General features: G+C 38.9%; 1 protein-coding gene across 3 annotated transcripts in view; it reads right to left on the reverse strand.

The window, feature by feature from the left end:
- Window positions 1-529: 529 nt before the first annotated feature.
- CMSS1 (cms1 ribosomal small subunit homolog) overlaps window positions 530-24,929 on the reverse strand; it is a 395,641-nt gene continuing 371,241 nt past the window's right edge. For all 3 annotated transcript variants that reach the window (XM_047793841.1, XM_047793848.1, XM_047793860.1), the window contains 8 exons: window positions 23,868-23,939; window positions 21,978-22,107; window positions 17,098-17,157; window positions 15,311-15,413; window positions 11,293-11,353; window positions 10,155-10,242; window positions 3,490-3,578; window positions 530-827 (listed from right to left, as the gene is read on the reverse strand). In XM_047793841.1, coding sequence (XP_047649797.1) covers window positions 744-827; window positions 3,490-3,578; window positions 10,155-10,242; window positions 11,293-11,353; window positions 15,311-15,413; window positions 17,098-17,157; window positions 21,978-22,107; window positions 23,868-23,939 — 687 coding nt within the window. In that variant the 3' untranslated portion in view covers window positions 530-743. The remainder of the gene's footprint in view (window positions 828-3,489; window positions 3,579-10,154; window positions 10,243-11,292; window positions 11,354-15,310; window positions 15,414-17,097; window positions 17,158-21,977; window positions 22,108-23,867; window positions 23,940-24,929) is intronic.

Raw genomic sequence — 24,929 nt, forward strand, 5'->3', positions numbered from 1 at the left:
ATAGGAAAAAGATATCTGTGGAAAAGCTGGTAAAACCTAAAATCTGTAGTTAAGAGTATTGTGCCCATGTTGATTTCTTAGTTTTGATAAATGTACTGTGGTTATACAAGAGGTTAACACTTGGGGATGCTGGGAAAAGGGGATATGGGAATTCTTTACACTATTTTTGTAACTTTCCTGTAAGTGTGAGATTATCTCAAAACATAATTAACAAAGGAATAAGACAGTTGTAGTTATACTGTTGTCTTTTATACATTTACAAAGTGCCACTTACTTCCAGCTCTTTGTACCATTACCAGTGCCACCCTAAACACTGGGACGAGGCTTCATAGCCACAAATCTGTTACACATCTCCCATCTCATGAAATCCTCAGCAATCCTGTAAGGTATCATTCCCATTCACAGCTGATGAAAATGAGGCTCAGAGAGGGAAGGAGCTTGCTTAAGGTTGCCCAGATGCTCTTTCCTTTTCTTGCAGTCACATCAGAGGCCAGTTGGTGGAAGAAAAACTCAGTCTGCCTAACAAAACTCACAGACAAACCAATGATACTTTATTACACAAGGGAGATGGCAAAGGACAGATTCATTTTTGTCAAAAAATCCCCACCATTCCCCGTGATGCATCAGTGATACAGTCAACTTAACAAAACAATAGCTGATAGTTACTGAATGCTTGCAGTGTGCCAGAGCCAATAAACAAGCAAATCGCACCATTAAACCAGGAATTTTCTTCAGGCCTAAACTTAGAAAAGGCCCAGCTTCAAAGATTCTGACTTACATAGATTGAGGACTCCCATTTCCAGAAGTTCAAAGACTTCCTTTCTTATCTAAGTGAGAGAGGAAAAAAAAAAAGGTTAAGATCAAGAAAAGATGGTCTTGGAGTTTCCACTGTGGTGCAGGGAAAAAGAATCATGAGGTTGTGGGTTCGATCCCTGGCCTTGCTCATGGGTTAAGGATCTGGCGTTGCCATGAGCTGTTGCATGAGCTGTTGCAGGTCACAGACACGGCTTGAATCCTGTGTTGCTGTGGCTGTGACGTAGGTCGGCAGCTGTAGCTCTGATTTAACCCTGGACTGCTAGCCTAGGAACTTCCATATGCCATGGGTGCAGCCCTAAAAAGCAAAAAGAAAAAAAAGAAAGAAAGAAAAAGAAAAGATGGTGTTGATGAATAAATTAAACCATCTGGATTCCCTGGTATTTATACAGCTCTTATGGCCAGAATCAAGAAGAGCCAAATCTGTGTTCTATTCAGAGTTGAAATATTTATATAAGTACAGGAAAGGGCACACTAGTTTAATTAAAATATCCTTTTGTTTATAGCCATTTGAAATAAAATCTCATGGGAAAACCTCATACAAAGTTGTTTCAAGATACCCAAAGTGTGCCTAAAGTATATGCAATATCTCAATACAGGGTAACTGCTAATAATGACATCAACAATATAAAACTATGAGTTAAAAGGGTGTGGGTTTTTTTTTTTTTTGGCTTTTGTTGTTGTTGTTGTTGCTATTTCTTGGGCCGCTCCCACGGCATATGGAGGTTCCCAGGCTAGGGGTTGAATCGGAGCTGTAGCCACCGGCCTATGCCAGAGCCACAGCAACGCGGGATCCGAGCCACGTCTGCAACCTACACCACAGCTCAGGGCAACGCCGGATCGTTAACCCATTGAGCAAGGCCAGGGACAGGACCCGCAACCTCATGGTTCCTAGTCGGATTCGTTAACCGCTGCGCCACGACGGGAACTCCTTTTTTGGCTTTTTAGGGCTGTACCCGCGTCATATGAAGTTTACAGGCTAGGGGTTGAATCGGAGCTGTGTTGCAACCTATTCCACAGCTCACGGCCATGGTGGATCCTTATCCAACTGAGCAAAGTCAGGGATTGAACCCTCATCCTCATGGATACTAGGTTGGGTTTGTTACTGCTGAGCCATGACAGGCTCTCTGAAAGGGTTTTTTTGAATACTATTTCTCCTTCATTATTATAATTATAAAACCAGTGGTGACTTACTCCAATTTAACATTATAACTGAAACCATCAAATATGGCCTCAAGTACCTGACATCTAGTTGATTCAACCGGTTGGAAAAAACCAATCAGGGAGGTCCCTGGTAGCCTAATGGTTAAGGATTTGGCATTGTCACTGCTGTGATTCAGGTTTGATCCCTGGCTGGGGAATTTTCACATGCCACAGGTGCAGCCAAAACAAACAAACAAACAAACAAAACAGTCAGTTCAAGAGACCAAGTGGTGTGTGTGTGTGTGTGGGGGGGGGGGGGGTGTAGGGAACTGAGAAAAATATTTTTTTAGCCTGAATTAATGTATGATATAACTCACCAATCAGTTATAATCAGGTTTGGTCATTCTGGAGATACAGTTTTATGTAGTAAATTAATTCATCCAGCACATCTAGAAGAGTGATTCCAAGCTTCTTTGATAGTTGCTGCCGTGATTTACTCCCAGTTGGTGACTGGCAGCCATGTTTACTACTGCACAACCCTATTCTCTTCAACAGCTACTTTTTTTTTTTTAATTTAATAATGTATTTTATTTAATCCTATATATCCAAAATAATCTCATGTCAATATCTCATCAGCATAAAAAATTAGTGAGATATTCTATCTTTAACAGCTACTTCTAAGCATCAGGCTAAATTGAAAAATTAGCCTTATGATGATAAGGTGGGTAGCAAATCAATTTTCTCTTTCTTTTCAGCCACACCCATATTATATGGAAGTTCATGGGCCAGGAATTGAATCTGAGCTGCAGCTGTGACCTACACCCCAGTTGTGGCAATGCCAGATCCTTAATCCACTGCACCAGGCCAGAGATCAAAGATCAAAGCCATATCACCTCAGAGACAATACCAGATCCTTAACCTGCTATGTCACAATGGGAACTCCTTAATCTTTCACATTATGATGATATAATTACCTTCATAAATATATAATGAACTACTGCTTTCATAAATATATAATGAGCTATTCCCACAAAGACATTCAATCAGTTTTAATCCCCTGAAACAGCAACGAAATTTCCCCTCTCCCAAAAAACAAAAGAGCCTTCTAAATTAAATGAGTGGGTTTTTGGGTATGTGGAAATGCGGGCAGTAAGGTAAGTTTGTGCCCCCTACTTCAAGTGAAAGGCAAACACGACTGCGTCTCTAAAGCAAGGCGCAGGGAAATATGTCAAGCCCTCCACATCTACCTGTTTCTCAAAGGTACAGATGTGGTCCCCATTGGGCCAGAGGCCACTGGTCATTTAATGAAGAAACAAAGATGATTTCTATAAAACACATGGAAAGGATACAGTTATGTGTAAGGAGTGAGATGTCCTCTATAAATGTAGTTACTTCAGAGTTAAAAGAAATCATTTCAAAGGCCAGAATGTGCTGGCTCCCCATGTCAAAGACTTTATTACTCTGTTTGAACTCAAGTTCAAATTGAAAAAGAAAAGATTAAAGGCAATTGCTGGATTGCTGGTTACATGGTACCTCGGGAATGTCCATCATCCTTCTTAGCTTCTGATCTCTCCAGTTCCAGTCAAAAACCAGAAACTTTAAGGGGTTCAAATTAAGGCCACCTGAAAAAGACAGGGAGAGAGTTGCTACATGAAAGAACTCATGACATAAGCTTATTAAAATGATTTTGTATTTTCCTGGTTGCTTTTGCCTCATTTGCTCTTTTCTCCCCTGGCAACTAAACTGCGCATTAAGTGCTGTCCCGGTCTGATGGAAAACAAATGCAGCACTCGGAGACTTGCTCTCCTTACAATCTTATCACGGATTCTCAAGGAAACAGGGAATCTGCTCTTGCTAAGCTCGTCAAATGCTGAAGTGTTGGCAAAGAATCAATCCCAAGCTTCCATTTCATGAAGTCCCAAAGGGAAAAGTCTCATTCCTGACAGAGATTTGATAAAATGTATCCTGCAATCTGGGGTAGTGACCTTTCAGAGGAGTTGAGTCCAATGGAGTCTGCATGACTCTGAGGAGGTGAGTGGACAGAAGGATGAGGACAGGCTTGGTGGGGTGGGATTAATTTCAGGAAGAAAAGAAAGTCAAGATGAATGGGCTCTCTTCAAAGTCTGCTATCCTTTGAGGAGATTGGTAAACCACTTAAGGACTCATTCCTGCTGTCTTCCCACCTACCTAAAGATAATTATGGAATGTGGGGCCGGAGAGGACCTCAGGGACTGTCTATTCCTCAAAGGTCTGAGTTGGGCCGTTAGTTTTTCTCACTCACGTTCTGCCCACTGCCCCAAGCTATTAAATGTTACACCTGGAAACATAACAAAGTCTCCCTTGATCCAGCAGCACTTCCCCTCAATACTGATTATTTCAATAAATTGCTCTCTGCCCCAAAGACCTTTATGCTTGTTATAACTACAATGCCTCTTATTTAAAACTCTCTTTGCAAAGTTAAAAATGATCAATTAAGAAAGATGATGGGTTGACAGTGTTCCCTTAAAAATAACTGACTGCTGGGAGTTCCCTTTATGGCTCAGTAGTTTATGAAACCGACTAGGATCCATGAGGGATGTGGGTTTGATCCCCGGCCTCGTTCAGTGGGTTAAGGATCCAGTGTTGCCATGAGCTGTGGTAGAGGCCGAAGATGCGGCTCGGATCCTGTGTTGCTGTGGCTGTGGCACAGGCTAGCAGCTGCAGCTCTGATTCTACCCCTAGCTTGGGAACTTCCATATGTTGCAAGAGCGGCCCTAAAAAGCAAAAACAAAAACAAAAACAAAAATAAAACAAAACAACTGACTCCTGGTGGGAGAGCAAACAGGTATAGCCTCTCTGGAAGGCAACTGGGCATTATATAATAGAAGATTTAAAATGCTTACTGTTTGATAACATAATTCTCCTTCTAAGACATATCCCAATAAAAACACCAGAAATCTAAGCATAGTTACTTATAAAGATGATCACTGTGAATTACTTATAGTAGCAAAAAAAAAAAAAAATCACTAATATCTTACTGTATTACAATTGCTAAAAATCAATATAACTTGTGGTTAATATGCAAAACCACATACAAATCAATGGAAAAAATACAAATGATTTGATTTAAAAGCAGGCAGAGGAAATGAAAAGACATTGTCCCAAAGAAGACATCTAAATGGCCAAGATATACATGAAAAGGTTCTCAACATCACTAATCATCAGGGAAATGAAGGTCAAAATCACAGTGAACTATCCCCTCACACCTGTCAGAATGACAGTTACCAAAAAGACAAGAGATAGCAAGTATAGGCAAGGACACGGAGAAAAAGGAACCCTGTGCACTGCTGGTGGGACTGTAAATTGATGCAGTGATTATGGAAAACAGTATGGAGGGTTTTCAAAAAATTAAAAATAGAACTACCCTATGAACCAGCAATTCCACTTCTGTGTATACACCTAAAGGAAATGAAATCAGTATCTCGAAAAGACATCTGCACCCCCATGTTCACTGGAATATTATTTCTAATAGCCAAGACATGGAGACAATATAAGTGTCCATTGACAAATGAATGGAAAAAGAATACGTCACACACACAAAGGAATATTATTCATCTATAAAAAAGAAGAAAATCCTGCCATTTGTGACAACATGGATGGACCTTGAGGGCATTATGCTGAGTGAAGTACTGTCAGAGAGTGAAATGACAAATACTGCATGATCTCACTTATAAGTGGACTCTAAAAAAAAAATCCTAGTTCATAGCTGCAGAGAACAGATTGGTTGTGGTTGCTGTAGGTAGAAGAAACTAATGACGGTGGTCAAAAGGTAAAAACTTACAGTTTTAAGATAAATAAGTTCTGGGGATATAATATACAGCATGGTGACTATAGTTAACAACAACATTATCTGTATATCTGAAAGCTACCAAGATAGATCTTGAATGTTCCTCAAGAAAAGAAAAAAAAATTATAACTGTGAAATGACTGATACTAAGCTTACTGTATTAATTATTTCACATATATCACATATACCAAAGCACACTGTTCACTTTGGATGACACAGTGTTAAATGTTGATTATATTTCAATGAAACTGGAAAAAAACCCAACAGAATATTATGCAGACGTTAAAAATAAAAAAGTAAAACTATTTCATGACAACTATTTCATGAGATATATTACGTAGACAAGATAGGTTATAAAGTTATTATGTATGTATACAGTATGATCTCCAGTTACAAAAAGAGATACATAAATGCATAGAAAAAAGACTGAAAGGAAATATATTTAATATCAACTAATGATACTATCTTTAAAGTGACTTATTTTCTTTTCTGTATCTTTTTACATTTTACTAATGGTCTCATAATTAGAAAATCCCCTTCATTATTAAATAAAAAAATGTAATTCTTTATAATACAAAGTGTACTGATCTCAATGTTATGGGGTATCTTTTGATGAAACTCTCCTTAATGTATCATATATATATATGAAACATCTTAAGTCATAAACAGCTATATAAAATGAGTTAAGTGCCATTTATCTTGCTTTGTCAGATTTTTCAGTTTTTAGAGTGCTGGAATTATTCTCTTTAAAAAATTTTTATGTAGGAGTTCCCGTTGTGGCTCAGTGGTTAACAAACCCGACTTGGAACCATGAGGTTGGGGGTTCGAATCCTGGCCTTGCTCAGTGGGTTAGGGATCTGGCATTGCCGTGAGCTATGGTGTAGGTCAAAGACGTGGCTCGGATCCTCGCGTTGCTGTGGCTCTGGCGTGGGCTGGCAGCTATAGCTCTGATTAGACCCCTAGCCTGGGAACCTCCCTATGCCGAGGGAGTGGTCCAAGAAATGGCAAAAAAGACAAAAAAATTTTTTTTATGTAGCCTAACATCTGTAGTTAATGGGATTAACGCATTCATCCAATCAGAAGAGTTTTTTTCATTAGTATTATTAAAAAAAAGTTGACAGTTCCTTAAATGACTTTTCCACTCCTTAAATGAAATAAGCTTTCACAGTGAGTTTTCACAATTCTGTAGGAATCTAATTTCAAGTCTGGACCAGTTCATTTTCTCTCCCATTCTCTCTTTTAAATATTAAATATGGATAAGAGTGACTCTGTTACATGGGGGGCCTGGAAACACATAGAACATCTGGAATCCGGGAAGGGGAGAGGTAAATCTTTGGCTAAGAGCAGTGAGAGAGGAAGGGTGCATCCTTGGCCTCTCCATCTGCCCAGCCAGTCTCTCCCAATTCCAGAACTCATAGACAGATCAGGAGAGCCTCTTATCTGCTCCTTTACTTTCATCACCTTACTAGGGTCACAAGACAAAAATTCAGCCAATCACTGTGCAAAATCTGACTTTCTTTCTAAATGAAGCACAGGCCACCACAGCCCATGAAGTCTCCAACCTAGAAAGATGGTCTCTTTAATAAAAGTAATGACCAGTATTTTTTGAGTTTTTAGGTGCAACACTCACCGTGTAGCTTTTTATTGGCATGACAAGCCTTTGAGGTAGGTGCTATTACTACTTTGTCATTCGGATAAAGAAACAGGTTTAGAAAGGTTAGGAAACTTGCCAAGTCACAGAACTGGTAAAGTGCTGGACCTGGGATTTGCATCCAGAAATTAAGTCCATAATAACATGGTTCTGCATATTTATTGTCTCCTCTGGATAGACCCCATGTATCTGCCTGTCTGCTTCTGATTCAGCTGTTCTCCCATTCCCAAATGCTTCTCTAACATCTCCATACTTCAAAGATCCTACTTTAATCCTCTCCATACTTCAAAGATCAGTTAAAGACACTTTCCTCTGTAAAGCCTTCCCTGCAGACTTAGTCACCATAATAATCCCTCCCTCATTTTCAACTCCTATAGGACTTAAAAGTGCTCATTTGGCCCTTGGCATTTACTGTGTCATGTTGTCCGTCTCATTCTATGTACATTTATCTCTTCAACTGGATCAAGAGCTCCTTGAGGGGAAAAGGCTCTGGAACCAGGAAGGCCTACAATGAGGGATTTGGGGAGGGGCTGTATGTAGCCCTTCAAAGTTTCAGTTTTCTCTCATAAGAAATAAGAATGGTAGGAAGTTCCCTTTGTGGCTCAGAGGTTAACGAACCCGACTAGGATCCATGAGGATTCAGATTTGATCCCTGGCCTCACTCAGTGGGTTAAGGATCTGGTGTTGCTGTGAGCTGTAGTGTAGGTTGCAGACTTGGCTTGGATCCCAAGTTATTGTGGCTGTGGTGTAGGCTGGCAGCTGTAGTTCTGATTTGACTCCCAGCCTGGGAACTTTTATATGCTGCAAGTGCAGACCTAAAAAGCAAAGCAAAGCAAAGCAAAGCAAAGCAAAGCAAAGCAAAACCAAAAAAAAAAAAAAAAAAAAACCCCAAACAAACAAACAAACAAAAAAAACCCCACATGCAAAAAGAATGGTAACCTGGATGCCAGGAGTACTAAATAATATATGTGAGGGTATCCAGCATTGCACTGAGTATAGGTAGGAACTCAAAAAATATTTGTTTCAGAGTTCCCGTCGTGGTGCAGTGGTTAACGAATCCGACTAGGAACCATGAGGTTGCAGGTTCGATCCCTGCCCTTGCTCAGTGGGTTAACGATCCGGCGTTGCCCTGAGCTGTGGTGTAGGTTGCAGACTCGGCTCGGATCCCGAGTTGCTGTGGCTCTGGCGTAGGCCGGTGGCTACAGCTGCGATTCAACCCCTAGCCTGGGAACCTCCATATGCCGCGGGAGCGGCCCAAGAAATAGCAACAACAACAACAACAACAACAACAAAAAGACAAAAAAAAAATATTTGTTTCCCTTCCTGTCTGGAGCCCAAGTTTGTTAATTCCTTGTAAGTGCACAGACCTCTGCATACAGTGAGTTCACTTACCCATGGTTTTCATCTGGAGAGAAGTATTAGTATTTCCAGCTCTCTTTTGCTTCCTGGCAAATGGCCATCTCTATACTGAGACACTATATTGATGAACACACTATTTTCAGATATATAAAAACCCAGGAATACCTCCAGACAGTTCTAAAATAAAGTTCTAATACTATATTAAATGAGTTATTTATTTATTTATTGTCCTTTTTCTAGGGCTGTACCCTTGGCATATGGAGGTTCCCAGGCTAGGGGTCTAATTGGAGCTGTAGTCACTGGCCTACACCAGAGCCACAGCAACGTCGGATCTGAGCCGCATCTGCGACCTACACCACAGCTCATGGCAACGCCAGATCCTTAACCCACTAATTGAGGCCAGGGATCGAACCTGCAACCTCATGGTTCCTAGTCGAATTCGTTAACCACTGAACCACGATGGGAACTCCTAGATGAGTAATTTAGATATGAGCATTGAAAAGAAACCTTAATTTATTTGGCAGATAGAACATGTAATAAAATCATCAGCAGGTCAATGTTTTTCAGGCTACTGGTGTTGAGAAAGTCAACAAACTATCAAGTTTGTGGATGCTGTCTGGAAAACTGTTTGGGAAAAGCACTAAAAGAGAAATGCATTTGGGAGAAGTGTTCTAGAATACTTGTATTTCATCCATAGAAACTGCATTTTTTTTCTTTTTATGGCTATACCTGAAGCATATGGATGTTCCCAGGCTAGGGGTTGAAGTGGAGCTACAGCTGCAGGCCTATACCACAGCCACAGCAACACCAGGTCCAAGCCATGTCTGGGACCTACAATGCAGCTCACAGCAATGCCAGATCCTTAACCCACTAAGTGAGGTCAGGGACTGAACCTTCATCCTTATGGAAACAGCATCCGGTCCTTAATCTGTTGAGCTGCAACAGGAACTTCAAAAACTGCATTTTTGTTTGAACATATTTTATATACCAGTCTGAAACTGGAATGGGAGCTTTAGGGAACCAAGACTCAATTAAGTAAGAGAGAAATACTCAACACATGTAGCTATACAAATTCCAGAGGCTGCAAATTGGTAAAATAAATTGTGGATCACTAACCTGCTTAAAGCAACTGGAATCTGAATGTATTTAGATGGGCACATGTACTACAGTCTGCCACAACCCTTACCATTTCCTACTACAGTATACCTGCTGGCTGGCTTTAGAGACTAAACGCTAGGTCTCCAACTCCTGAATTAATACAGAGGTCTAGTTTCACTACATCACACATGTGGTTTCCCAAACTTACATAGGGGTAAGACAAACTCTAGCTCTGAGTAGGAGTATCACTGCCTCTTCTCATACCTTGTTTAACAAGTTCTTTAATCCTTCCTGGAGTTCCTACACCCAGGTGTACCACACGCTTCTCCAGCAATTTTACCTGCTCTTGGACCTATCCAAAAGGAAAGAGAACAAAGAAAAGAAGAGTCATTAGAAAGTCCAGTATGGAAAAAAAAAATGTATTAGGGAAATACTAAAAAAAAAAAAAAAAAAAAAAAGAAAAAGTTCAATCACAGTCCAATTTAGAGCATTTAATCTAAAAGCTAAGAAAGTAAAAAAGTGAATGTGGCTACCCTTGTTTAAGGTCAACTTCAGGGGCAAAGAAGGTTAACACCAAGACAGAAGAGCATCTCCCTAGAAAACTGGTAAATCTTCAAAAAGTCCAGGGGTTAAACCTCAGCTTCTGTATAGCAATCTTGGAGCATAGAGGAATGGTGACTATTGTTGGGGGAGAGGCAAGGAATGCAAAGAAAACCAGAATGGTTGTTAAACATGCTACATAAGGAAGGTACCAAAGAACATGCTTGCGAAGGAGATAAGGAAAAGAGCTGAAGTAAAAAAAACTGAAGCCTGGAGTTCCCGTTGTGGCTCAGTGGTTAACGAATCCAACTAGGAACCATGAGTTTGCGGGTTCCATCCCTGGCCTCGCTCAGTGGGTTAGGGATCCGGCGTTGCCACAAGCTGTGGTGTAGGCTCGGATCCCGCTGTGGCTTTGGCGTAGGCCGGCAGCTACAGCTCTGATTGGACCCTTAGCCTGGGAACCTCCATATGCCAAAGGAGTGGCCCTAGAAAAGGCAAAAAGACAAAAAAAAACAAACAAACAAAACTGAAGCCTGATTTTTTTTTTGTCTTTTTGCCATTTCTTGGGCTGCTCCCGAGGAATATGGAGGTTCCTAGGCTATGGGTCTAATCGGAGTTGTAGCTGCCAGCCTACGCCAGAGCCATAGCAACGCCAGATCCCAGCCGCGTCTGCGACCTACGCCACAGCTCACGGCAACACCAGATCCCTAACCCACTGAGAAAGGGCAGGGATCGAACCCGAAACCTCATGGTTCCTAGTCTGATTCGTTAACCACTGCGCATGACCATGATGGGAACTCCTAAACGCTGATCTTTAAGGACCACTTCTACCCTTTATCAGGAACCACAAGCCCTTGCTTACCTTTATGTGTTTTGCAAATAATTTCATAACTTTGCTGTCTCCTCTGAATGCAGTCATCGACCTAATGAAAAATAATAGATTTACACATAAGGAAATTTACTCATTCAAGGACATGTCAACTACTTAATTGTTGGTTTATTCAAAAGAACATGTGCATTTACATGTGTGTATATATTTGCATATGTATGTGGATGTATACAGATACACAAAAAATTCTGATTTTCAAGTTAGCCCATCTCTGGAATGAAAGTGGGGTGGTCTTTATTTAGGCATGCATCCAGGTTGGCTTCTAACTCTCAGACACAAAGTTAACTTTAGGTTTCTTTGATTACTGAAATGTGTGTATTTGCCCTTCACTTGTGTTAAAATGAAAACCACAGCCCCAAAATGGCATCACTCATGCTAAAAATCTATGTTACAGAACCCAGATATAATACTTGATCTAACTGCAGTTTTAGCCTCTCTCAGAAATAAAATCTTAATTAGCCAGTCTGGAATTTCTGGTCAAGTGCCAGTAAGGTAAATTGCCCTGTGGCCCCTCCCAACCCCAGGGGGAGATAATACCTTTGCCATTTCTTACCTTCCAAAAAGAAGATGTCCTGGCCTAAAAATAAGTCTTCCTTCTCTTTTGCTAACAGCTCCTTTGCCCCACCCTTTTTCCTATAAAAACCTTTCATTTTTCACAACCCTTTGGAATGCCCTTCTGAAGGCTAGATAGAATGATGCCCACCCAATTCATGAATCATTGAATAAAAGCCAATTCAATCTTCAAATTTGCTCGGTTGGATTTTGTTCTTTTAACAACCGTAATACAAGAGTTCTGTATTTTAGGTCCCTGGCAGAGAATTTACCTTCAAACTCTGCAGTACAGTTCTCATAGAAAATTTGGTCATGAGAAATATTTTAACAGTGATGTCAGCCTGTGGCTACCCTGAGGGGACAGGGATGAGCAGGCAGGGAGGAGCAGGAGGGCTTATGTCCTTCATTCAGAGCAGTCTGCCACTTTGAATGATTCTGCAGAGTGAGCCTTTCTGTAAAGTTTTATATCTGGAAATGCTTCGGGTACAAATGGGTATAAAAGAACAATCTTTTAGTTGATATTTGGGAATAGAACATGGGAATACTGCTCAGAATATTATAATATATAATTATTATATATAATGGAAACTCCTATATATCATTATTTGAGAAATATTACTGACCAGTAGGAATATATCAGTTTACAAAATAGCGACTCATGCTACACAAGTTCTGTTATATTCAAGTCTGTACTTACTTACACATGAGCTTTCTCCACGGCAAGATTCACTAGGAAGACAATTCAGGGAACATATATAACTTAACTCATACTTTTCAAGAAAAGAGCTATTTTTTCAAAATTTAAAATTATTCAGTATTAGCTTTTATGAATAGGGCTCTTTGTACCTGTTCAGAAATCACCTACTGCAAATCACCTAACCTTGAAAATGGATCATAATATTGCTAAAGACACAGAAAAACACTGAGAACTGGCAAATGAATATGACAACATAGTGCTTCTATGCCCCTCAGAAAGCCATTTGAGTACAGTGAAAACTCAAATCAATGTGACAACTTGTTTTTAAGAAGCCACCTCCAGGCCAACCTCTTTACTATTAGTCTGAATCTGAAATGAATTCTGTGGTGGTAGTTTTTAGAACACAGAAAATCAATGTGAACTCTTGACGATTTCATAACTAGCAAGTACAGCTACCCAGAAGCAGGTGGTCTTGAAGATCAATTATATTTAGAGCAGAAACAGTTGAAAGAAATACTTTTGTTTTATTGAAAGAATGTGAGATACAATTTAATGTGTGTACCTAGTGGGAAAGAAGGGTTTAAAGGACTACTACCAAGGCTTAAAAAATTACTTTTTAAAATTCATGGTCAAGTTAGTTTACTTAGAAAAATAGATGCTACATAACTATGGAAAGTCTATATTTGCACCTTAGTCTATTTGATCAAGTTTCTTTTTCTTCAGGACTTAGATTTTCCTTTGTTATGTTTCCAGTCAAAGCCTGGTGCAGAGCCTAGTCCCAGGAGAGTGTGAGTCTCAGTAAATCCCATTTTGTGTGTGTGTGTGTATTTCCTTTTTTTTTTTTTAGGGCCTCACCAGTGGCATATGAAGTTCCCAGGCTAGGGGTCAAATTGGAGCTGTAGCTGCCAGCCTATGCCAGCAACGTGGGATCTGAGCCGTGCCTGCAACATACACCACAGCTCATGGCAACACCACATCCTTAACCCCCTGAGTGAGGCCAGGGATTGAACCCAAGTCCTCATGGATACTAGTCGGATTTGTTATCACTGAGCCAAAACAGGGACTCCTCCAACAAATTATCCTTAAAACTTAATTTTTACATTTGAATTTTTGGTCCATCCAGCAATTTATTTTAGTTTAAGAAGTGAGATATGGGTCCAACCTAATTTTTTCAAATGGCTACACACAGTAGTTCCAATACCAATTAATTTTTTTTATTGTTTTGGAAATTTTTTTTATTACTCAATGAATTTATTACATTTATAGTTGTACAATGGTCATCACATTCCAATTTTATAAGATTTCCATCTCACAACCCCAGCTGCATCCCCCCACCCCGCAAACTGTCTTCTTTGGAAACCATAAGTTTTTCAAAGTCTGTGAGTCAGTATCTGTTCTGCAAAGAAGTTCATTCTGTCCTTTTTTCAGATTCCACATGTCAGTGAAAGCATTTGACCAACACCAATTATTAAATAATTCATCTTTCCCTACTGATTTGTCACTTTTGCCATATGCTGCACTTTCAGATGCATATGAATCTATTTCTAAACTTTCAATTTTGTTCTACTGTTCTGATCTGTCTGTCATGTATATGCCAGTTCCATACTGTTTTAATTATCAAGACTTTATGTATGTTTTTTTTTTAAATAATTTGATAGATACTATAGGCATAGTATCCTCACTAGCATTCTTTTTTAGAATTTCCTCAGGTATTTTTGCTTCTGTATTTTCTCATATGAACTTAGAACTACTTTATCTAGTTCAAAAAATAATTCTATTGGAGTTTCACTAGGAATCTGTGAAATTTGTAGATTATCCTAGGTTAAACAGACATATTTACATTGAATCTTCCTATTATGGTATGCCTTTTTGTTTAAGATCTTTTGCATTCCTTATGTAATATTTTCCTTATCTAAATTTTGATAAGTTTATTCCTCATTGTTCTTTTGTGTTTTTTCAAAAATTTTTTTTTGATAGGCAAGAAACAGATTTATTAGAACAGGACGCTTGTGAGAGATGCAATCAGGCAGACAAGGACGCTCTCTGCTATTTTTTCAAATTTTAATTTAATTTTTGACTTCATCTATGCCAGGTGGAAGTTCCCAGGCCAGGGATCAAACCCGTGCTACAGCAGTGCAACAGTGTATCCTTAACCTGCTGAGACATGCATTGCTATTAAATAAGATCTTTTCTTTTGTTATTTCTCCTGACTGGTTGTTTCTTGTATAATCTCCCCGCTTTACCCTTGCTCTTTATAATGTGTGTTCTCCACACAGCAGCCAAAGTGATTCTTTAGAATGATTATTCAGATCACGTGATTCCTCCGCTCAAAATCTTCCAAAGGCATCCCATCTCAGGGCCTTTTATACTTAATTTTCCCTCTGCCTGGAATACTCTTCTTCCAGGTATGTGCTTTGCTTTCTCCTTTACTTTGTTCAAGTCTCTACTCAAATGTCACTTTCCTAGAAAAGCTTTCTGGGACCACCTGTTTAAAAGTAACTCCTACCCTCTTCTATGCCTTTGCCATGCTTTTATTTTTTTCTTAAATAACTTACCACTAATTGACATTATAATGTGTATTTATTTGTTTATTGTCCGTCTTCCTTACTGGAAAGTAAGTTCCATGAGACAGGAGATTCTATTTTGTTCACTGCCACATCTCTAGCATATAGAACATATCAGCTTGGCACATATTGGTTACTTAGAAAATATTTACAAAATAGAACAGGTGAAAATTCCTACCTAATGAGCTCCAAGGCTCGGATGGCAGAGCTGCAGATAATCAGCATCAGGACTGATTTCTTCTCACTGTGGCTTTTCCGAAGTTTCACCCATTTAGGGCAGACTGAAAAAAGATCATTAAAAAAATATTGCTCTAAATATAGCCTAAATTAGGCCTCTGAAGTTGAATATTCTCCAATTACTTCTTTGTTATTATTTAAGTAAAATAAAATATAATGATGTTTAGATTTTATTTTGTGGGTATTCTAGATATTAGATTAAAATGAAATATAATTAACTTATGTCACAAAACATATAATATGCTAAGTAGCTACATGTGACCAGTTTTAGGACTAAGTAAAAAATGTTTGTAACAATACAATATTTCTTATATATTACGTTTGATGCTTGAAGGCAATGTTGACTAAACAGGAAAAGAGCTCCGATCTGATGTTAAATTTTAAAGGGACACTCAGTATAATGTACAAAATGGAAATGATATCAAAATAATGGCAAATATTTATTAAACACTGACACTGTGCTAAGCACTTTACATAATTATCTTTTTTGGTTTTCAGTGAGATTAATTCTATCATTATCTACATTTGCTGAATTTGAGGCATGTTTATGGACTCAAGTTGACAGTCATCAGAATTGAGATAGAATTTGAAAAAAGAATGTTAAATCTCTCTATCTAAACTATCTGATTGTTGGTCAGAAATAAATGACTACTCAGCATGAGTAATCTAGTTACTATTGCCTATATACAATACTTATGGAAAAGATCTAATTACACTGTCTATGCAATAGCCATGGTCTGAGTTCTGAACATAGGAACAAAATTTCAGAATCTCAGAGCTGGGTTTAAGATTACATAATCCAACCTTCTTGTCTTTCAGATCACAAAACTGAGTCTCAGAGGTGTCCTCAGTGACTTGTCCTAGGTCAAACAGCAAATTAATGAGGGACCTGGGACTAGAACACTAATAATTCTGCTGATTCCAAGTCTAATACTTCTAATACTGGAATATTAATATTGGAATACTAACATTGTTGTAAAACAAAAAGTAAGATCAATACCCAAATCCCCAATCCAGAAAAAGCAAGAATAAATTCAAATAAATAATAATATCAAGACAGACCCAAACAACCTTCACTTAAAATCCATTTAAGGGAGTTCCCTTCATGGTTCAGTGGTTAACGAACCCAACTAGGATCCATGAGGATATTGATCCCTGACCCTGCTCAGTGGGTTAAGGATCCGGTATTGCCGAGAGGTGTAATGTAGGTTGCAGATGCAGTTCAGATCCCAAGTTGCTATGGCTGTGGCATAGGCCTGCAGCTGTAGCTCTGATTAGACCCCTAGCCTAGGAACTTCCATATGCCACGGGTGTGGCCCTAAAAAGCAAAAAAAAAAAAAAAAAAAAAAAAAAAAATCCAGTTAGGGTGAGAACTTGATTTTAACTGTACTTCTAAAAGTTTTATTTTAGGAGTTCCTGTTGTGGCTCAGCTATAATGATCCCAACTAGGATCCATTGGGACCCAGGTTCGATCCCTGGCCTCGTTCAGTGGGTTAAGGATCCAGGGTTGCCCTTAGCTATGGTGTAGGTCACAGATGCAGCTCGGATCCTGCATTGCTGTGGCTGTGGCACAGGCCAGCAGTTGCAGCTCCAATTCGACCCTTAGCTTGGGAACGTCCATGTGCTGTGGCCCTAAAAAGAAAAAAAAAGTTTTTATTTTAAAGAAATAGACCTTATGTTTTAACGGAAATAATAGCTTGAATAATTTAAAAAAATGAGTTTACTTACTTTCTTTTAGGTATGATGAAAGACTGTGAGTCAAATCATTGGCCTTGAGAAAGCAGGAATCTAAAAATATGAGAAACATGCTTTATATAGGATTTTGCAAATATAGACATACTCAAAATAGATTAAATGTGAATGGCGCAATCTTGAACAGGTTGTATAACATTACTGAATTGGAGGCTCATATATATATATATATTTTTTTGTCTTTTTTGCTATTTCTTTGGGCCGCTCCTGCGGCATATGGAGGTTCCCAGGCTAGGGGTCTAATCAGAGCTGCAGCCCCCGGCCTACACCAGAGCCACAGCAACGCGGGATCCGAGCCGCGTCTGCAACCTACACCACAGCTCACGGCAACGCCGGATCCTTAGCCCACTGAGCAAGGGCAGGGACCGAACCTGCGACCTCATGGTTCCTAGTCGGATTCGTTAACCACTGCACCACAACGGGAACTCCCATCATATATTTTAAAGTGCTGTCTAGCATTTAAAACAAAAGCAGCAGCAATAACTTGCTGTATCATCCAATGGACAAATGGATCTTTATTTTTTATTATAGTTGATTTGTAATGTTGTGTCAATTTCTGCTGTACAGTAGAGTGATCCAGTCATACACACACACACACACACACACACACGCACGCACGCACGCACGCACGTACACATTCTTTTTCTTATATTATCTTACACGCACGTACACATTCTTTTTCTTATATTATCTTCCATCATGGTCTATACCAAGAAATTGGACATAATTCTCTGGAAGTATCTTTATTTTCAAGTCCATGGAGTAGGCAACACACAAAGGCAAAGCTGAAATAGCTAACAAATCTATGCAGAGATCATTAAATTCACTTGTCATCAGAGAAATGCAAATTAATACAAGAAGAGATAACACTTTGCACACACATCAGAATGGCAACTGTTTGTAAGACATATAATACCAAGCATTGCTCAGAATGTAGGATGATAGAAACTCTTGTAGACTGATAGGTGGAGGTATAAATTGGTATAGCTATCCTAGACAGTAGTTAGTAAAATTAAGATGTCTACACCAGGATCACAATCCTGAATAAATAATGGAAAGAAATTCTTGTGTGGTCTATAAAGAGACATACTCAGGTACATTCATACTAGCATTATTTGTAATACTGGGGGACTACAGGCAACCTAAGTGTCCGTACAGGAGAAAATGGATGAGCAATATGTGGTAGACAAAAACCACTGGAATACTATGCTAGCATTTTAGAAGCAATGACCCAGATATACATAAAGCTATATAGGCATATCTTGAAAAGTATGAAATGAGGAAACAGAATGAGAGGTTCAGCACATTATTTAAATAAATTGTAAAATGTACCCACATGCAACAATGACATATTTTTTAAGAACATATGCATATTTAAAAAGGTATAGTAACACATTCAAGTGAATGTTTATGGAGAAAGGAAATTGGCGTGTGGATTGGGGAAGAGTGGGAATATTACATCGAAATACAACATAACACAACAAAGCACAACAACACAATAAAAGGCAATGTAACATACTACAATAAAACATAGGGGACTTGCTCAGTCAATGATGATCATGGTCTAGCAATTATATAGTATTATTACCCCAGTACCTAAGACGTAAAAAAAGCCACATCATGTTTATCATCCTAATTCATTCTACAAGAAAAAGTCTGTCTACAAACAGCAGAGTGCTAGAGAGTAAACTATTGCTAAATTACATGAAATTTATGTTGTGATCCAGCCTGTTTAACTCACAATATGAGAGTAACTAACTTAAAAAAACGTTGCGCTCTAAACTGTTGTAGAGCCTTTGATGGTCTTAATCTCCCAAGCCTGGATATGATCAGACTCACCTGGAGAGTTTTACAAAAGATACAGATTCCCGGAATGGACTCTTCTTTGCATACTGAGTTAGAATTCCTTGGGGGTGGGCCTGGGAATTTGCTTTTTAAGTTCCTGGGTGACTCATTTGTGGCCTACAGGCATTTAGCATTGATCTAAACCACACTGCAGCTCTCAGGAGGACAGCTAAGTTAGCTCTAAGTGACTCCTGCCTCAAAATTCTAATTAAGTTCCCATGTGTATGACATAAGCAATGTACAGTGCACTGTATTAATTGAAAAGACATGTTGCTGCCTTACAGACACAAACAACCTCAAACCACAACCAAGTTATACATTTGGCAAACTAAATAGGAACAATATTTTATTACTTATCTCCACCTTATATTTATGCCCTTTCCTGAGACTGTTCCAAATTACCCATGGTGTGTCCTTTCTCTCACCTAACATAGTCTTCCTCTGTATCTTCGGTCCTAATAGTGTAGGGACGGGCCTTTTCTGTAAAACCTTCATATGATGCCTTTGTTCACTGTGGCTGAGAATGGCCTAATTTCTTAACTGAAATGAAAACCTGTTCTTTTTGACTACAACAGTATTTTTTAACATATTGTAAACATTTTCCCCTAAGCCAACCTACAATCACACTTTCTTGCCTAACTGTATTACTGAATTCTAATGTTCATATACTATATGTTCAATATAATGTGAACTCACTGTGGAACTCAAAGAACTTTTTTTTTTTTGTCTTTTCGTCTCTTTAGGACCGCACCCTTGGCATGTGGAGGTTCCCAGGCTAGGGGTCTAACTGGAGCTGCAGCTACCAGCCTACACCACAGCCACAGCAATGCCAGATCTGAGCTGTGTCTGTGACCTACATCACAGCTCACGGCAATGCTGGATCCTTAACTCACTGAGCAAGGCTAGGGATTGAACCCGAAACCTCATGGTTCCTAGTCGGATTCATTTCTGCTGTGCCACAATGGGAACTTCTCAAACAACTCCTTAAAGGTTTCTTCCGCCCTTTGACTCTCTACAATTCTAGCAAATTAAGATTTCCAACTGTTCCATGAAATTACATAATAGTAAGAGTCCCATTATCTTACAAGTCTTTCCTCAGGGGAAGGTAAACTCTAACAAAGAATGGGAGGAGTTGTGATGCAACAGGACTGGCAGCATCTCTGCAGCCAGGGATGTAGGTTCAATCCCTGGCCTGGAACAGTGGGTTAAAGGATTCTGCATTGTTGCAGCTGCGGCTTGGATTCAGTCCTTTGACCGGGAACTTCCGCATGCTGCGGGTGCAGCCATAAAAAGAAAAAAAAAAAAAAAGAACAAGATGGGAAAATTGACCATTGAGCCATGGTAAAATCAAACTTCAGTTAATCTTTGAATATGCTTTGTTATAATCCTTATTTCCTGAAGTGGAAGAGCCAAGACTTAGCTCTCCTCTAGAGGAACTGCTGTGCTGAGAAGAGTGGTTTCTAACCTCGGGGCTTCTGATCTCCAGTAAGCAGAAAACTCTAGAACTTGTTCATGTGGAAATGCATTCCCTCAATTCCCTAAAGAGTATCATTCTTTTTGGAAAAGCAACAGACAGGGGCACTGGTATCTCCAAACCATGGGCATTTAGCAAAAAAATCACAAAAGAATTATAAAAATTCAGGGAATGGGCTGTTTTTTAGCTTCTTAAGCCTCTAGGAAACATAACGCCGTAATGGAAAAAGGAAGTCAAGCTACCTTTGACTTTTTACAAAAGCAGTGTTAGTTATCCCTAGTAGTCTATTAGCTCATTTGAAGCAGTGGCACCCAAATCGTTTGTGGTTTGACTTTGAGACATTTCTTTTCTTCAATCTTTGTGCAAAAGAGTTACTGGATATATCATTATTTTGAAATTAATTAAAATTGGTTGTTTTAAGAATTTTCCAGAATTTTAACTTAATTATAAATACTCTTAAGGCAGTAGATCTCAAATAATAGTAGGCTTAAGGATAGCATGGAGTGAGGTGTCAGCCTTGCTAAAAATGCAGAACTTTGTCCTATCTTTCGATGGTTTACTTGAAAAAATCTTGGCTGGGACCCAAAACACTATCCTAAAAGCACAACCATTATTAGCCAACAACAAAAGGGCAACAACAAAACTAAGATGTTTATTAAAGGCTAAAATCTTTGTCTATAAATATGAGTAAATTAATGTTTCGTATCTATAGTTTAAAATGTGTTCTTATTTAATTTCTACCCTCATTAAAGATTCTGTTCTTTTCTTTTCTTTTCCTCTTTTTTGGCCGCTCCATAGCATATGGAGTTCCCGGGCCAGAGATTAGATTCAAGCTGCAGTTGAGACCTACGCTGCAACTGTGGCAACACTGGAGCCTTTAACCCACTGTGCTGGCCTGGGAATCAGACCTGCGTCCTGGCGCTGCAGAGACGCTGCTGATCCCATTGCACCACAGTAGCAACTCCGAAGATTATTATTCACTGAGAATCTGCCAAAAAAATGCACAGCCAACAATTAGTCTTTTAAATAGAAAATTACAAACCTTTTTATTGATCGAACAAACACCATTTAGCAGCTTAATAAAATCATCCAACAGTTAAAACTATAAGATTGAGGAAAGGAGTCTTAGCATGAAAATATAACATCCCTAGCTGAGGAGTTCCCATCGTGGCACAGGGGAACAAATCTGACTAAGAACCATGAGGTTGACGGTTTGATCCCTGGCCTTGCTCAATGGGTTAAGGATCTGGCATTGCTGTGGTGTGGTGTAGGTCAGCAGCAACAGCTCCAATTAGACCACTAGCCTGGGAACTTCCATGTGCCGAGGGTTCAACCCTAAAAAGACAAAAGCCAAAAAAAAAAAAAAAAAAAATCCCTAGCTGAGAAACCTAGCCATAAACATATATTAGAGAAAAGACAAACCTATTTTGCTCCTCTTCATCAGGAAAACTACTAGGAATTAACAATGGGTCCTACTAAATGACTAACCTCAGAAGAGTAAAGAGAAAAAAGAAAACAACAGGAAGCTTGCTTGTACCTGGTATGTTTAGTTCTTCTAATTCAATCACTGAGCGGTTACTACTGTAATAGTCCTTCATCAGCTTCTGCAGGTCTTCAGGTGTCCCTGGTTTTGGCTCTGATTTTGCAAGAATATCAGTAATTTTCTTCTGATGAGAAGGAAGGAAAAAAAAGAGATTTTTAGAATGGCATTTAGCTTAGAATAGGTTGATTCCTCTGGCATTTAAACTGTGCATAGGTTTTGGTGACAGTCAAGTATGAATGGGAGTTCTAAAGGACTCCTTAAACTCTTGGTCTATGACTTTTAGGAAAACTGAAACTTTTTTGGGAGTCTCTATCAGTACCCTATTAGGTACTATTTTCTGTTAAAAGTCAATTCTTGGGAGAATTGAGAATTTCTTGCCTAGCCTGGTTTTTAAGGCACTGAGCTGCAGTTTGGATTTCTAGGATTGAAGTTAAGAGCTGTGGGAGTAATCTCAGTAAAGGAGCACACTGAATAGGGGCACTCAGTTCTCAAGTATTAGGAAAGACAGTCTTGAATTGGCCCTATGGAAAGCAGAACAGGAAATAACTTACAACATCTACTGCTTTTTTTTTTTTTTTGGCTGCACCTGTGGCATGTGGAAGTTCCCGGGCCATGGATCAATAGCAGCGACCTGAGCAATGACAGCGCCAGATCCTTAACCCATTGAGCTACACAGGAACTCCTACAACATCTATTTTTATTTGGAGTTATTTGTATAGCATTTACACAATTGTTCATTTAACTTTCACTATAAACTTCCCTTCTTATTTCTTTCTAATGTTTTGCCAAAGATCCAGAAAAAGCCCTTCCTTGCTCCTACGTCAGCTTTCTCCTGGTGTTCCCCCCACCCCCCATACTATCTTACTGTTTATACCACTGCCAAGAATGGTCAAAATTCTGTTAAATGAATTAATTTAAAAAAAATATGTCAGTAGTGGGAAGATTTTACCATGACCTCAGCCAAGGCTAAACTATCTAGCTGGAGTTCTGACCTTGAGCCACCAAGAACTCAACACTCCTGAAGGCCATTAGTGTACAAACTATCAAAGAGAAGTTCAAATCATTTCTTTAAGAATTTGCCAAGCCTTAGTCAATATGGTACCTCCTATATTCCTATTTGGCCATTTGTGAGCTAGGGGAACATGCACACACACTCTCAGTTTTCTAAAAGCTTGCTGTTAAGTAATTGGTTTGAGTCCATCTTCTTTCCTCTAATCCAATTATATTTCCTCTGCTGACTACAGCAGTAGACCCTTCTTGGCAGGGAGAGAATTACACTGCTGTTTTCACAACTGTGGTGGAAGGTCAAAGCTAACCACACTTTCTCTAAGGCTGAGCCATAAGAAAGTTTGTATAGGAGCAGAATTTTCCATATGTTCACTAGCAAGTATTAAAATGCAACAGGAACCTTTTGCTTAAATTATGGTTCAAAATCAGAGTTAGGAATGCCTTATACTATACTACTTTTGTCTGCTTATTATTTTCTTATTAATACTCTAAGATATAAGGTTTATAAAAAATGAAATGGGTAAGAAAAGAAAGGTAAATTTCTTTTCTTGGACAGAACCAGAGAGGCCGGAGGGCAGGATAGTTCTGGGCCCCTTCTAGAATTAGAAACCTATGTCTGACTTCTAACCACAGTAAAAACACAGGGTGGTTTGGAGTACTGAAATAGGAATTAGAAGAATGTATTTTTGGCTCCAACAGAAACACACTTATTACTAGTGACCTTAGGAAAGTCACCAAACCTCAATGAATTTTACAATCTTTGCATCTCTAAAGCGGGGGAAACATAATTGCTTCATCAAAGTACACTCTGTAAACATGTGGTGGAAACCACACATTTCCATGTGGGGCCACAGCATTGTAAGACATTATTATTACCTTTCTCCTCTTCCTGGTCTTGGTGGCATCCTCATTTGTTTCCTTTGGTTGTATCAAGAAACATTCTTTAGGCTATAAAAAAATACAAATGTTTATCAGACACAACTTAGAATAGATTTACAAGGAGATCCTGCTGAATAGCATTGAGAACTTTGTCTAGATACTCATGTTGCAACAGAACAAAGGGTGGGGGAAAAATGTAATTGTAATGTATACATGTAAGCATAACCTGACCCCCTTGCTGTACAGTGGGAAAATAAAAAAAATTATAAAAAAAAAATACAAATGTGAAAACTTTCATCTTAGCATGATGAGGTATCAACTAACGGTATAAATCCCAAAGTATGTACTATCATGCATGTACTCCTCAGAGGGCCTTGGTAATATTCTATGGACAAAGAAATGCTGGAAAACCCAGGGTAGGCTATTATGCAGGGGCTGGGCTGAGAGAATTTGTAAAAGTAAGAAAGTACGGATGACTTAAGACTGGAAAATCTTTGAATAAATGTCAAAATGTGTAAGTGGGTGTATATATGTGTTTGAGGTGGTGGTGCAGGGTATTAAAGATTGAAGACAGTGGCCAGGTTTGTAAAACACAGGCAGAAAGGGATGTGATTAAAATTAAGATGTGGTAAGAAAGTCTTTGACTGGCATGACTAGTGTTTTCCGTGAACTAGTAATATGTGAGCCTGTATTTCCAAGGCACTGACTTACTATTTTATTATCCATTCCTTTTCTCTTCTCCATAAGCACAGAAGATCTAAAGTAGGATATATTTACTTATATTTTTATAAAACCAGCTGCACCAAATGCCTTATCTATAGTGACTACAAAATGAATGTTTCAGCTGATGGTCTGACAAAAGTCTCAGTACTATGGTATCCTAAGTAATTGATTTTGCCTGTTGCCTTGACCCCCGGAGTACCCTATACAGTTTAGTGCTATTTTTACCCTAAGGTTTTTTTTTTTTTTAATGTCAAAAAACAGGAAATTTGGACTAAGACCTTGATTTATAAAACAGAATGCTTCAGATTCCTTATTTATTAATCATAAGTAGTTATA

The sequence above is a fragment of the Phacochoerus africanus genome, chromosome 1, assembly GCF_016906955.1.
Source record: "Phacochoerus africanus isolate WHEZ1 chromosome 1, ROS_Pafr_v1, whole genome shotgun sequence".
Taxonomy (NCBI): Eukaryota; Metazoa; Chordata; class Mammalia; order Artiodactyla; family Suidae; genus Phacochoerus; species Phacochoerus africanus.